At 45.4% G+C, this 13,459-nt stretch overlaps 3 protein-coding genes across 3 annotated transcripts; 1 reads left to right on the top strand and 2 right to left on the bottom strand.

The window, feature by feature from the left end:
* Positions 1-1,567: 1,567 nt before the first annotated feature.
* On the bottom strand, positions 1,568-3,802 carry LAJ45_09535 (uncharacterized protein; the record flags this gene model as incomplete). The annotated part of the gene is made up of 2 exons (XM_046119076.1): positions 1,568-3,727; positions 3,785-3,802. The coding sequence occupies 2 exons, from the start codon at positions 3,800-3,802 to the stop codon at positions 1,568-1,570; spliced, it is 2,178 nt and encodes a 725-aa protein (XP_045967646.1).
* A 3,831-nt stretch (positions 3,803-7,633) lies between these two features.
* On the bottom strand, positions 7,634-8,803 carry LAJ45_09534 (uncharacterized protein; the record flags this gene model as incomplete). The annotated part of the gene is made up of 3 exons (XM_046119075.1): positions 7,634-8,156; positions 8,219-8,361; positions 8,414-8,803. 3 exons carry the CDS (start codon positions 8,801-8,803, stop codon positions 7,634-7,636), a joined length of 1,056 nt encoding a protein of 351 aa, XP_045967645.1.
* Positions 8,804-9,843: 1,040 nt separating this feature from the next.
* LAJ45_09533 (uncharacterized protein) lies at positions 9,844-11,979 on the top strand (the record flags this gene model as incomplete). The annotated part of the gene is made up of 5 exons (XM_046119074.1): positions 9,844-10,133; positions 10,194-10,217; positions 10,275-10,643; positions 10,702-11,113; positions 11,170-11,979. 5 exons carry the CDS (start codon positions 9,844-9,846, stop codon positions 11,977-11,979), a joined length of 1,905 nt encoding a protein of 634 aa, XP_045967644.1.
* Positions 11,980-13,459: the final 1,480 nt, after the last annotated feature.

Below are 13,459 nucleotides of genomic sequence, written 5' to 3'. Positions count from 1 at the left end.
AGAATAGAGCTACTCTAGACAATATGACATGGAATTTTTCGGTTAAGTAAATCCGATATAAGGCTCAAAATATCAAGGAACTTGCCTGTGTCTGAATACATGATAAATATATGTAGCCTTAGACTTGGGTAAATGACAAGATCATGCTGCCACTGGGGTTTTTCAGACTGTTCTTAGTTTGCCCATCCTGCCCTTTGTGGTTATGACTGCTACCGTAGTTCCAAAGACATACACATAGACAGGACATTGTTTCCTTCCCTGAACCCATACATGTAGGTTAGTGCTTGATTTCAAATCTTTAGTAGTAATTGGGGCCTACCATATTCTGTTTTTAAAAAGCAAAAGCCAAACCGATATTTAGGAGTCCGGAGGTCTTACTTTTGACATGACTTCCCACCGCGAATAAGTATTGCCGGGTGCCAAAAAAGTAAACAATAGTAGCCCGGCCGCGGAAGAATGGAAATTCCCGGTGAATGAGCTTAATTCCTGATTTGCCTTCATTTGAGAAATTCTCTTAGGCCTAGTGACCGAATCCTTATATCTTGGGCAGTAAGATGTGGTTAATACCTGTCTAGGCAGGGAATCGTTAGCTTATTACTTCTCATTATAAAATACTAAATTCTCGTGCTTCTGGTTCGGGTGATTTTCCTTTTTTTCTTTTTGGTTTTGCCAACGTTAGACTCCTTTTAACTTCGACGTACTTCGTAATGTAGACGAAACCTAGGGTACCTTATATATAAAAGGATAAAGGCAACGTACGAATTTCATGCTTATGGATCGAATTGGTTTCTGCCATTTGAGGCCGTAAGGATATGTTGCCTTGTGGTGAGCATAAGCCTGACTTAGTTGAGCTACGCTTGATTAGTATACTCATAGACTAGGATTAGAGAATCTCATCAAGACACATGACGCTGACAAAAAAAAGGACGATGTACTAACGTACAGGTGTTGATCTGATGTTCCCTACAAGTACTTGTAGACCCCGGTAGAGCTCTTACGCCTCGAATCTTGCGTGTTCCACTACTGATCGATATCCACTACAAAATGAAAACAGAAGCCACATTTTAGTCATTACCCGCGTGTTCGGTCATAGAATGATGAAAGCTAGGCATCCCGTCCGCTCTGCCATATATAATCATCATATCGCCTAGTTAGTACTGCAGTGGGTGACTATGTGGGAATCCTGGGTACTGAACTCATATCTCCTTTTTTTCTTTTTTGGTGGTCCTGGTGTGGAGGATTAATTGGCACTTAAGAATTAAGTACGTTTCGTTAACTAAATATACTAAGTACTTATTGGGACTAGGTATCTATTCCAATAGAGAATTGACCTTACTGCGCGGGTCATGCTAATTATTTGAAAGGATACTCCAACATTGGAAAACAATCCAAAGATTGTCACTAAATATAAACTGATAATCTGTAATATAAGCGGTTCACTTGGGGTGTCGTGGTGGTTGTTTCAACAGCTTCGTTTATGGCTATATATACAAATTGATATCTCCCTTAACTACTCGCATTTTAAACGCCAAAGAGTATAAAATCAAACCCATTCGCCTGCTCTACTCTACTGCAACTTTGCTTTAACCCATCCCTCCAGACCACCCTTAACAAACACCTCCTGGACACCCGGTGGGAGCTCTCCCACGGGTACTGTCCACTCCTTAGCACCCTCATCACCCTCTCTGATAATCACACACCTCCGTGCTACGTCCCATGTCAGGAACCATCCGGTCCTCCTGGTAGCCACACCCTTCTCACCGCCGAAGGTTGCCCTTAGTCGCTCAATGAGCTTTGGTACCTCCACAGTGATCAGGGCGTTGTTGATACTGTTACGCATAAACACGTTTCCGAAGCTACCAGCAACAACCATCTTCATGTCTCTGGCCAGAATGGCAGTGGCGGCCTGCTCACGACTGGACCCGGTACCGAAGTTGAAACCGGACACGAGAATGTCGCCAGCCTTGGTTAGAGTAGCAAAGTTGGGGTCGTAGTTCTCCATGCAGACCTCGGCCATCTGGGAGAGTGGGATGTTGTCTTGGTAAGTGTACTTTCCGGGGTAGATTCCGTCGGTGTTGATGTTGTCTGCGTCGCAGAAAACGATCTCGCCGGTAATCTTAGAGGGGAAGCCATCAAGAATCTCAGTTTCTGCTTGTGCCTCTGAGGTAGCCGCGGCACCGGAAGAACTAGAGGGGGGAGTAGCGGCCTGGGAGCGGGTCACAGCAGCGCCGGGACCAGTGTAGTTTCCGGGACCAGAGATGTAACCGTTGAGTGCACTGGCGGCCACGACTTCGGGGGAGGCGAGGTAGGCGAGCGCGTCTCTTGAGCCCATTCTACCCTTGAAGTTACGGTTGGTGGCAGAGATGCCTACTTCGCCGTCCTTAAGGAGACCAGTTCCGAGACCGATACATGGGCCGCACCCGGCGGGGAGGGGCTTTGCACCGGCATTGATCAGGGTGTCCCAATCACCAGCTTTAGTGGCGACTTCCTGCTCGAGAGTTGAGGCGGCTGCAATGTAGAATTCCACACCGTCAGCGATCTTTGCGGTGGGATTAGCTTTGAAGACGGCGGCAGCGGCAGCGATGTCAGAAGCACGGGAGTTGGTGCATGAGACGAGGTAGGCCTTCTGGATTGCAACCTTCTGGGCCTCAAGCTCGTGAAGCGGCGTGGCAATCTTGACGGAGTTTGGCCCTGCGACATGGGGAGAAAGGGTTCCGAGATCGAGAGAAAGCGTCTTTGCGTAGGTAGCGTCTGGGTGTGCGGCGAGCTTCTTGTTCTCAAACAGATCTGCGATCTTCTCGTTTGTGAGACGGGAGTGAGTAGCGCCCTTGAGGCGGGCGGAGTGTTCGCGAGCCTTCTGAAGCATCCAGTTCTTAAGGACGGAATCCATAGGGAAGAGACCACTGAGAGCACCCCATTCAGTGGTCATGTTGGCAATTGCGAGGCGGTCATCGATGGGGAGTGACTGAAGGGTTTCTTCGGATCCTGTGAACTCAATGGCGTGGTTGAGGACATCGTCGTTGTTGAAGAGTCCGCAAAGGGCAACAATAACATCCTTTCCAGTAACACCCTTAGGGAGAACACCCTGAAGCTTCACATTCGCAACCGGTGGGATCTGCCACCATGTCTGTCCAGTAGCCCAGATAGATGCGGCGTCGGTACGGACAATTGGGGTTCCAAGACACGAGATACCTCCGTACATGTTGCTGTGTGAATCACTCGCTACTGTAAGGGTTCCTGGCCACGCGTATCCTTCCTCAGTCATGATCTGATGTCCAATACCCCTTCCAGCTGGGTAGAAGTCTACGCCCTGCTTCTTTGCCAATTCCTCAATGTTTTTGTACTTCCTCAAATTTGATTCTGACGAGTTCTGGACGTCATGGTCGAGGGTCATAACGACTTGCTTAGGGTTGTGAATTGCCGTAGCACCAATCGAGAAGAACTTCTGGGCGACAGGCCAGGAGTTGTCGTGGGTCATACAGTGATGTGGACGGATCGTAACGTAGTCGCCCGAGTGGACGGCTTTGCCAGGAGGGAGGTTGACAGCATAGTTTTGCACGATCTGTTCAGTGAGATTTTGAACTGGCGAAGATGCTGGAACATTGGAAGATGTTGCGAGGGAGCGAACGAGGTGAAAGGATGTCGCGGGCTGAAAGTATGTGGGGAGCCTTGGAGGGAAGGCGCGGTGCCGGGGGAGGCAGAGCCTAGTGCTGGTGGGAAGTCGTAGCTATGGAGCAGACACATTAGACCAGAGTTTTCTAATTGAGGTTGGGAAGGAGCTCACAAGACGCATTGAAGACATGATGCCTCACCTTCTTCTTTGTCACGATCGAGTTGGGAAGAAGCAATTGCTGTTTGCAGAGAAAGGCTCTGACAGTCTTGTGAAAAAATGAATGTGGGGCAGCGCCAAGAATCCGGGGTCCAAGGGTTTTGAGGCTTCGCGGGTTGTGGGTCACTTGTTGCCAATCAACGCCCGCGGATTAGCAAATACTACATGTACTACTGTGCTGTATCATTGACATGCTAGCTGAGGCCAAGTGAGAGTCTCTGGATTGGACCACAAGCATTCGAGACCATTTAATAAAATTATCCCTCTCAGCTACATGTACATATTTTCTGAATATTATTATGACCATCTATCTGGTGCTCATTTAATTACCCATTCTTTCCCGGACTGTATGATCTGTTTAAAATCCAATAGGTTCTATTCCCGCTTAACTACATCTACAGAGTAGAATTCTGCATGAGTCTTCACGGAAGCCCCTCTATATGTACTGGTGATGTAGGGAGATAAATACATATACATACCCCCCCCCCCCACTGTGATAAAATTCTTGTATAGTTATCGCGCCTACATAATATTACAGTTATCGGTACTCTTAATCTGTAGTTGTAGCTATACGTATCTATTTAAAAAAAAGAAAAAAGAAAAAAAGGGGGGGGGGGGGGACAAGAGGTACAAAGAAATAGATAAGGCCCAATTTGGAGCTCAAATGATAAGCAGAGTGATTGGCTTCTGTACCAACTAATACCAGCCAGTTCACACCGTGCATTGCCAAGCATTAGTACTGCAACTGCGCCGTATTGCCTTATCTCAAGATCTAGACTATTTGAACCTAGATAGATCTAGATGTTTTAGGTTATTTTTGCAACTGAAAAACGTTCATTCGTGTTTAAAATAGGAGGTATGGAACCGCCTGAAGAACGTCAACCGGCCCATAAACCATTATAGAATATGGCCTTCGGTCCACGCTCAGCACCTGCCCAGGGGTGGTAGGAGTACTACTCCTCCACATTATTTATCTGAGAGGGGCGCTGATCGAGACCAAGAAAATCTGCTTCGGTTGGAAATTGAACTATTTAGCTAGTCATCTTTGAATGGATTCGGGAGAAATTCAGCAAAGCTGCTCGTAGGTAAAAGAAGAAGCAGTATGACCCGTATTCCAGTATTGATTGTCGGGGATATTGATAGGCTCGTTGAATGGTGGCCAGGCCTTCTCGATCGAGTTGAAGATCGTAAGAGAAGAGAGTAACTGCCTAGATATTCTTGATATCAGCCGAAGTCGAACGAGTATATACCATATCTAATTGCAATGCAAGGTAGGTCCATTTCATTCCTTATAACCATCAATCAGGCGCTGCGACAGAGTAGTGCCATAGAAAAAGCCTATGGATTCTGGTTCTCATTTCTCCCTGTGATGTATCTACTGATATAGATATCTCATAAGAAATAAGCAAGGGCATATATATATACGTAGAAAGATGTACTATACTCATGAACTTCCTGGAGGGTGTTTCGCTGACCTGAACCACACCACAGCGACTGGCGACTGCCGTATACGAAGAAAGACAGAAGGTATACCAAAGTGATACTACGAGAAAGAAAACCGATAGGAATATCGTTTTTATTTGTGTAATATGAGTGTTGGGTGCAGTGTCTTGTACGTAGCAGTAGCACTGAAGCTGTAGCTGACACCAGCAAGGTAAACTTCTAAACTGTAACCATGTGAGAGAGGGTGATTTATCAAGTTAACAGGTCAGAGATTATCTCGTTTTTTTCCTGACGTGCTTGGGCTGTCTACAAGTACTAGTAGTCTTTATGTGCTGGTACCTGTTTTCACTGTGTTTGATCAGCCCGCATGTAGCCCTCGAAACACCAACCGAGTTAGCGGATAATGAGCAGGCTCAAAGGATCGATTATATTGCCTTTTTTTCAACAGTATTATCGCTGTTCGAGTAACATAAAGAAAATCCAGATGAGTTGTAGCTAATAAGTAGTTTTGAGGCTGTTAAATTCCGACGATGTTGTTTACGTTGTGGTATTATGTAACACATCTGAGATAGCTGAATGATAATCCTGCATCATGCGTTTGATGACCTTACTTTTCTGAGAAGCCAGTCGAGACGCATCGCGACTTTCTATTTACAGTACCTCTTCCCGCGAGCGCATTACGTTATCGTGGTTAGGGTAGCAAACTTTAGAGCCAAGTCTCCCAAGCTATGTACCCTACTTAAAACGTTTTTCCAGGACGTCACCATATACCCTTGTGACGCAGTGGTTAGCGTGTCGTTCTTATACTAAGTATTCCAACTTGTATGCAATGCGAAAGCCGTCAGTTCGACCCTGACCTGGGGTATCATTTTTTTATTTAAATTTCCATCAAAACACCCACCATTCGCTTCTATCAGCTGGCCTATATCATAGTCTTGAGTTCTTTTTTTGTTTACCGAGATGTTCAGGCAGTGCTCCTGGATCGGGCCTATTATGTAATGTGATGAGATATACGCCTTTGGCACCGCTCGCTTGCTCGCTTTCTATCCCAACCTTGAAAGAAATGTTCCGAAACAGTTAGCGAGTGATATTTCATGATACGCCGTCAATTAATGAGGTTTCAAATCGGCTACTTGATCAATCGGATCATATAAACACCTTGGCGGGATAGACACGGATATAAAAGCCAAGACCACCAAATTAACCCCTCGCAATCAATGCAATAAATAATACAAGACGCACACGCCGAAATTAATTAGCAAATAATGCGATATTTGGTATTCTTGTATATGTGTGGATGGTTTGCGAGCAGATATATTGGCTACAATGTGCAGCAGCAGCATCCCTTGCGAGAAAAATGACAGGGATGTTGTGGAATGCCGACTGGTGGAGTTGAACGTGCAACAACGTGATACAAATATATGAGCAGTGCAAACGGGAGGAAAGGTAAGGTAAATAGTTGCATCCTGTGGACGCAATTCAGAAATTGGGCTTTGTATTCCCAATACTAACGCAGTGCCTTCCTGAGTCTACTGCGTGCGGGAATATTGAACTACATTCGCTATGAATTTCGCCTTTGAGTAGAGTTTATATAATTCATTATGACCTTTTCTCACCCCGAATATCTCAAAAAATACCGAAGTTGATGAACAGATTTAGGTGTTAGATCAGAAGCACAATGAGATGTCTGAGATCCAGTGTTCTCTGGAAAAAAAAAACCACTCTCTGCGTGGAGTTAGAAAGATAGGGCCTGTCATACGAATTATAATAAGGTGAGAAGAGGATTAAGGAATATAAAATAGATACAAGGAAACGAATAGTATACTGTAGTCATACGTATATATAGCAATAGATAGATGGTTTTATACCTTGAAACAATTGATTTACTCCATGGGTGAGCGTGGTCGAGGGATATGCGTATTACGAGTAACCACCATTGACAGTAATTGATGTCCTTGAAGCGGTCTTTACAAGAAACGAACTTGATTAAATGAAGTACATGTAATCTCGAAGTCGCAACAGAGACAAAGTATGCGTACGCATATTTGGGGCTTTGTGTGCATCTTTAGTTCAACAGTCAAGAGTAGATGATTAGCTCTACTAGCTCTCGTTTTTGTCCAAAGTTTAACGAATGAAATGGCATCATGCATTGACTCATGTCGCATAGAACCCTAACCCTAAGCTTACACCGAGTGACAAGATATGAGTGAACACGATCACAGATATCCTCTCTAGTTGGATTTTGAACTCATAATAGAACTGTTGAAACAAATTTAATACAAGTCTCAAAAAACTGTTCACGGGATGAAGAGAGAGCTCAACTATCACCGGTACATGTTGGAACTGCCGACAGAATAACTCTCAGGTAGAGCTTGAGCCGTCACTCGACCCAGGGTTACCCGGTAGGTTGACATACCGTGCAAGGAACTGCGCCAGTTTAGGCACCTTAATCTGAGTCTCGTGAAACCACCTGTCCCAAGAATCCCACCAGATACCATGTGGAATCTTGAATCTTCCCTCACATCTCCCGGTCTTCCATGGCTTCTCACAAATGAAGTGCAGATTCCTTACCTCAAAATCACTCCACATGTCTCTGTGCTCATAACTCATTGTTTTTAGTGCATTGTACTGCCAACCTATCGGCTTGAATTTATTTTTGAAAAACACGGAAAGGAGATCTTGGTCAGGGAACCCAAAGGTAGGGACCCGGGGATCAGTGAAAAGGAATTCTACTATTGCCGCGTACAACATATTTGAGGGATGGAACACGACGAGACCAGAATTTAAAAGATGATGTGTCCTGATAGACTCTGGTGTGACCTCTCTTGGGTTCGTAAGAGCTTTAGGGTGCTTTAGACCTGTGTACGCACAATTCTGGGGGTTCCTATACGACGCAGAAGATGTGAGAAAAGAGAAGTAGAAACATCCAGTTCTTTGAGAACTCACCAATCAGCATCAGCCCAGGGGTCCTTGGCATAATTGCAAACACAGGCATGATTTGCAGCGATAAAGTCAAACGGCAGATCCATATCAAAGAGCTCGTCCATATTACGAATAACCAGCATATCACTATCGAGTAGGACCAATCTCTGCAAAGTCTCGATTAATAAATGATATAAAATGAAGACAATCATAACTAACCTCCATCAGGACAAGTCCAAAGACTGCCAGCTTAGTCCATGTATCCTCAAATCGAGATGCTACAATATTTACTTTTACCTTTGGCTTCAGTGGCTCGATCACCATCAGCTCACATCCCGCAGCCTTGAGTGCGTTTTGCTCAGTCTTGTTCACCGAGGGCGTAACGCAAACGAGAAGCGGATACTTTGATTCGACCCTCCTAAGTGAATCAGCAAGAATTATAGTTCCTGGTAGATATGCTGGTCCTGTGAGCACAGTAACCCATGCACGATTTATGTTAGGTTTCACGGCTGTGGAGGTTGCTGATGCGTCAGACGTTGATCTGACTTTTGGGATTGGTATTTTGGATGGCGATGCTAGAGGTCTCTGTTCGCCCAGGTCATCATCCATTGCAAACGGTTCTTCTTCAGCTTGATGGTTAAAAGTCGACGATAATCCCTCTATTGTAGAAAGCCTTCTCGAGTTTGGCATGAATATTGTTCTATTACTGATAAACGCAGCTTTGAAAAGTAAGGATATTGAGATAGTTGGATGGAAAAGTGCTGAGGTAGACGATTGAGAACGAGTATTTGCCTTCGAGGAGAGGCCGTGTAGTGGTTAGCACTGTGACTTAAATAGTACATCAAAGATAGGTCACAGGCCAGCGTGGTTGCAGGGCAGACCAGTTAACAACGAGCCTAGTAGTCGATCTAAGGATGAAAGGACCCGTGCTAGAGGTGAAGACAGGTTTCAACACGGGTATCTAACGGGGAAGGTCCCTTCGAAAACCCGGGAAACAAAACGCCACTTACATAGAGCTGCAGGCTACGGAGAAGAAGTGTTCAGATAGGTGATGCAATCTCGCAGATTTTAACGAACTAAAGACACACGGATGCAAAACGGTTGGCTGCCCCGCAATTCTGTACCAAGATCTCTGCGAGGATCATACATAGACATTTGTTTACCCCACGGCCTGAAAGCTTTTCAGATTATCGATTGACACTTGGGTATCTTTGCGTTACTTATATCCAGGTCTTATTTCATTGTATTTGCGTTCCTCACCAGATAACACAAATCCCACAAGAACGAGAGAAAGATAATAAAATATGCTTCTTGAAAAAACATCTAATCTTCCTATCCGAAGAACTTGCAAGCAACCTAAATTAATTTTCTAGCCCTTGAGCTACCATATTGCCAAGGCAGACTAATAAGTACATGTAGGTCAAGTCTTCACCAGCTGCGAGGCGTGACCAGTACTATCCTTATCCTCCCACATGATATCTCCACCTCAAATGCTTGAAAATCTTTAGGATAGGGAAAAATGGCACGATTCAACGTTTCTCGACTATTTATATATAGTTGCAGTTACCCCACGTTGATCGATGCCCATCATAACTCAATCCTCTAGACATACTAAACCCTGATCAACTCCTCGGAAGATGAAGCCAGCCATGTCACGAAACAACTCCAAAAACCCTCCTATACGAGGCAACGCCTCCCAAAAACCCCCATTAAACCGTGGCTACAACTCAGCCTCCAGAATCCTTTCGCGCCAATCCTCCAGTAACGGTAAAGGCAGCAAGCCGGTGTACAACACGTTTCCGCCGAAAAATAGAAGGATTGACTCTCGGGCGCACATGGAGCAGCGAAAGACGTTATTCCTAATAGCTCTCTTTTCGGTACCTTCATTGCTGTCCTTTTCTTTTTGGATGTTTGGCACTCTTGTGACTATGCAGTTCGGGTATGTATCTTCCTTATATTGAGATTCTTGCAATTGGCTGAGCTGACATTGCACATGCAGGGTTGTCTTAACTGCCGCCAATGAGTAAGTAGTCCTGAGATTATCTCTTATTCCAGAAGCATTTAATTAACACTTTATCAGTCTTGTGGGAAACAGCGCGCCACCGGGTCTTATCCTCTTCGCATATACCCTTCCATCAGTTCTTGTTCGTACCTTCGTCCCATACATCAAGTTTCCCAAGGTTTCGGATCTCTTTTCGTACTTCTATTCGCCTCAAGCGTCCGACTATTGGAGAGCTCACACTCCCGGTGGGATTCACACTCCTGGCACCCCAGGTTTTGGGCTCAAGAAAGGAGACAAGGTATCCCAAGAGATCAATTATGCAGCTCGCCTCTCTGTCTGCGCAGCCTCTTCATTTCTTGGACTGCAGATGCTAGCGTGGGCTGATAATGTTGGTATCCGGATGCTTGGTATTGCTTTTGCTAGTCTGAGTAGTAACCTGGGCGACATGTAAGTCTTCTCTGCAGCTGTTCATCCACCCATGATGTATCATTCTGATGGCAAAAAGGTCTTTCTACCAACTCGCAACCCGCTACCCATCAATGATTTCCCGCTCTTTTGGTGGATATGCGGCTGGTAGCGGAGCAGCCGGGCTGGTTGGATCGTTTATCTATACGCTCCTTACGAGCTCCTTTGGAGTAACACCATCAGCAGTGTTATCCGGTATTGGGGTTGTTCCCAGTATCATGTTAATGACGTATTTCTTTGTTCTTCCATCTCCGAAGGAGTGTGATGAAGCTGCATTGGCGAGCGGGACGGACATTGATGAGATCCAGATGGAAGAAGTCGGTGGTGCTGGCAAGGAAGAAATGATTAGCGACTTGAAACTAGGAGATAAGTTACGTCTAGTCAGGCCAATGGTGATTGGGTATATGGCGCCGCTTGCAATCTTGATGTTTTTGGAGAATATCACTACCCAGGTAAGTCCATGTCTTCAAATAAAACAATCTGTGCCATCCATTTAACATAATATCAGGGTATCTTACCTACGATAATATACCATCTTCCATTCTCCTCTGCATTCACCTCCTCTGCATCTCTCCTGAACACCATTTTCACCTCCACTCGCTCCTTCTATCCTTTCTTCTTCACCACCTATCAGTTTGCCATCTTCTTTGGCCGCACCTCCATCACTCTCTTCCGCCTCCCCGGTGGTAATTCCGGTTCCAGCTTTGCCTATTGGATCCTCTGCGCCATTGAGTCGATCATCTTTGTCACAATGCTCAACCAATCATGGTCCATGCTCCCTTCTTCATTCACTGACAATCCCGACGGAAACGTTCTCTTCTCTCCATTCGTCGTGATGGCATTGATATTCTCAATGGGTCTATGCGGAGGCCTCGGTATGAGTAATACATACTGGCGAGTTTCAAAGAAGCCACTTCCCGAGGCGGTGTGGAATGCGCTCGATAAGGCTCGTTCCAAGAGGTTGCGGAAGAAAGAGAGGAGCTTTGATACCCAGGAGGATGGAATCTCGACACCTCTCGACGGTGAGCAGGATGGGTATTTTGCGCCGAGGCCGAGATTGAGGAAGTTAGTCTCGATGCGGGGAAGTGCGGGAGAAAGATTATTGAGTGAGGAGATGGAGGAGCCGGGAAGCGAGGCAAGCGTGAACATAAAAAGGACTCAGGAGGAGGAGACGGCAGTTAGAGAGTTTTTGATCTCAACCATTGCATTGCCGGACACTTTTGCGATTATGGTGGCGAGCATTGTGAGTATGTGGTTGCAGCCAGAGTTGTGTAGATGGCAAGTGCAAGGCGGGAGGGATCTTTGTAAGATGGGATGAGGGGAGTGACTTTTGGCTATGTGAAGTAGCGGGGTTTTGTATTATATCCACAGTTGTTTCCTTCTTAATTACATAGTAATCTTCTTGATCCTTTTTTGCAAGCCGAGCAGTGGGTCAAGCTACGCGATATCAAAAGCACAGTACATACAGAGAAGGTGCCTTAGGCCTTCAATACATTTTCAGAACATACGACGGCGACTAGATGCTACTGAGTGATAATTTGATAAATAAAACAGAAATTCAAATACATCATGATTCAAGACGCTGCGTGAATTAATGAATTAAATAAAAAAGATAAAAAATATAAAAAAGACGCTGCGTGAGCCCGCGGGACTGAGAGTGACTCCTTATGATCCTGTCTCTTCCGACCCATTTCAGTAGGGTAGGGTGTGTGTAACACGGGCAAAACAAGAGAGGTTTTGGCACAAGCCGTTGTACTACATAGTGCTACAATGTGGGGTAGGAAGGTTTTTCCCTCACACCTTTAGCATGTGTGAGCTGCAAATCTGGTAAAACCACCCGGTGTCTGGTTGACTCTCAACACTCACCAGCACCTACAGGCGAGATCAGGCAGGGTCCCCGCAACCACCAATTTTTTTCGCATTTCAAACTCGGGTTCCGAGCTCTCGGTAGTGGGATGCAGCAAAGATCCCCATATTCTCGCACTGATGGTGTGTAGGCACTCTATCAGACGGATTTGGTGTGGTAGTGCTCTAAGTATACCTAAATTCCACTACACCAAGCTTTGTCGACCTTACTATTGCTTTTCTCGAATCCTCGTTTGTAGAATTTGGAGTTAGAAGTTCTTTGACAGAAAACCAGCTAGTCATTTCACGCTTGAAGCTGTTCTGAAGTCCAGCGAAAAAGAATATGTTTCCTCGGGATAACCATTCCTCTATGGTGGCATCGGTGCCGATGTCTGCATCCCGCCCTGCGTGCGGGTAACCTCGATTCTAGGTCGAACCTATATTATGTGCGTACAATTAGGAAGATCCTTGAGTGCGATCCATAAAGCATTAATGACTGATATGTATTCGCCATTGAATCAAAAATTTTGCCCTCCGTATTCCAAATTAACAGCTCAATGCCCATGGGACCAATATCAGAGTGCCTATCAACCGCGTCATTCAACATAACCACGCACTTTTCATTACTACGTATGCCGACCACGTACCTATCCCTCAATGCCTATGTTGTCCCGGTAGTAAGTAGACCAGTCACTCGTATTTTTGAACTTGAGCGATTCAGACGAAGTGTGCTCGGCAGGTTGATATATTGATCCAGTGATGTCAGCCCATTCGTAATTAACTACTGTATGGGTAGTTGTGATCAGGTAGAATATCATTTCTTCCAAAACTCAAGGGTCTCTTGTTTTTCCGAGAGGGAAGGATGTAGCGGCTGCGTGGGGGGTGGAGATGGATGGAAGACGTACATGTATGTAGATCACTTTACGGCTGATAGGCCCGTTTCGGCGTCCCAT

This window comes from Morchella importuna (genome assembly GCF_003444635.1).
Source record: "Morchella importuna strain M04M26 chromosome Unknown Morimp01GS037, whole genome shotgun sequence".
In the NCBI taxonomy this organism is placed as follows: Eukaryota; Fungi; Ascomycota; class Pezizomycetes; order Pezizales; family Morchellaceae; genus Morchella; species Morchella importuna.
The sequence above is the reverse complement of the archived record's forward strand: the minus strand, read 5'-3'. Positions and strand labels throughout refer to the sequence as shown.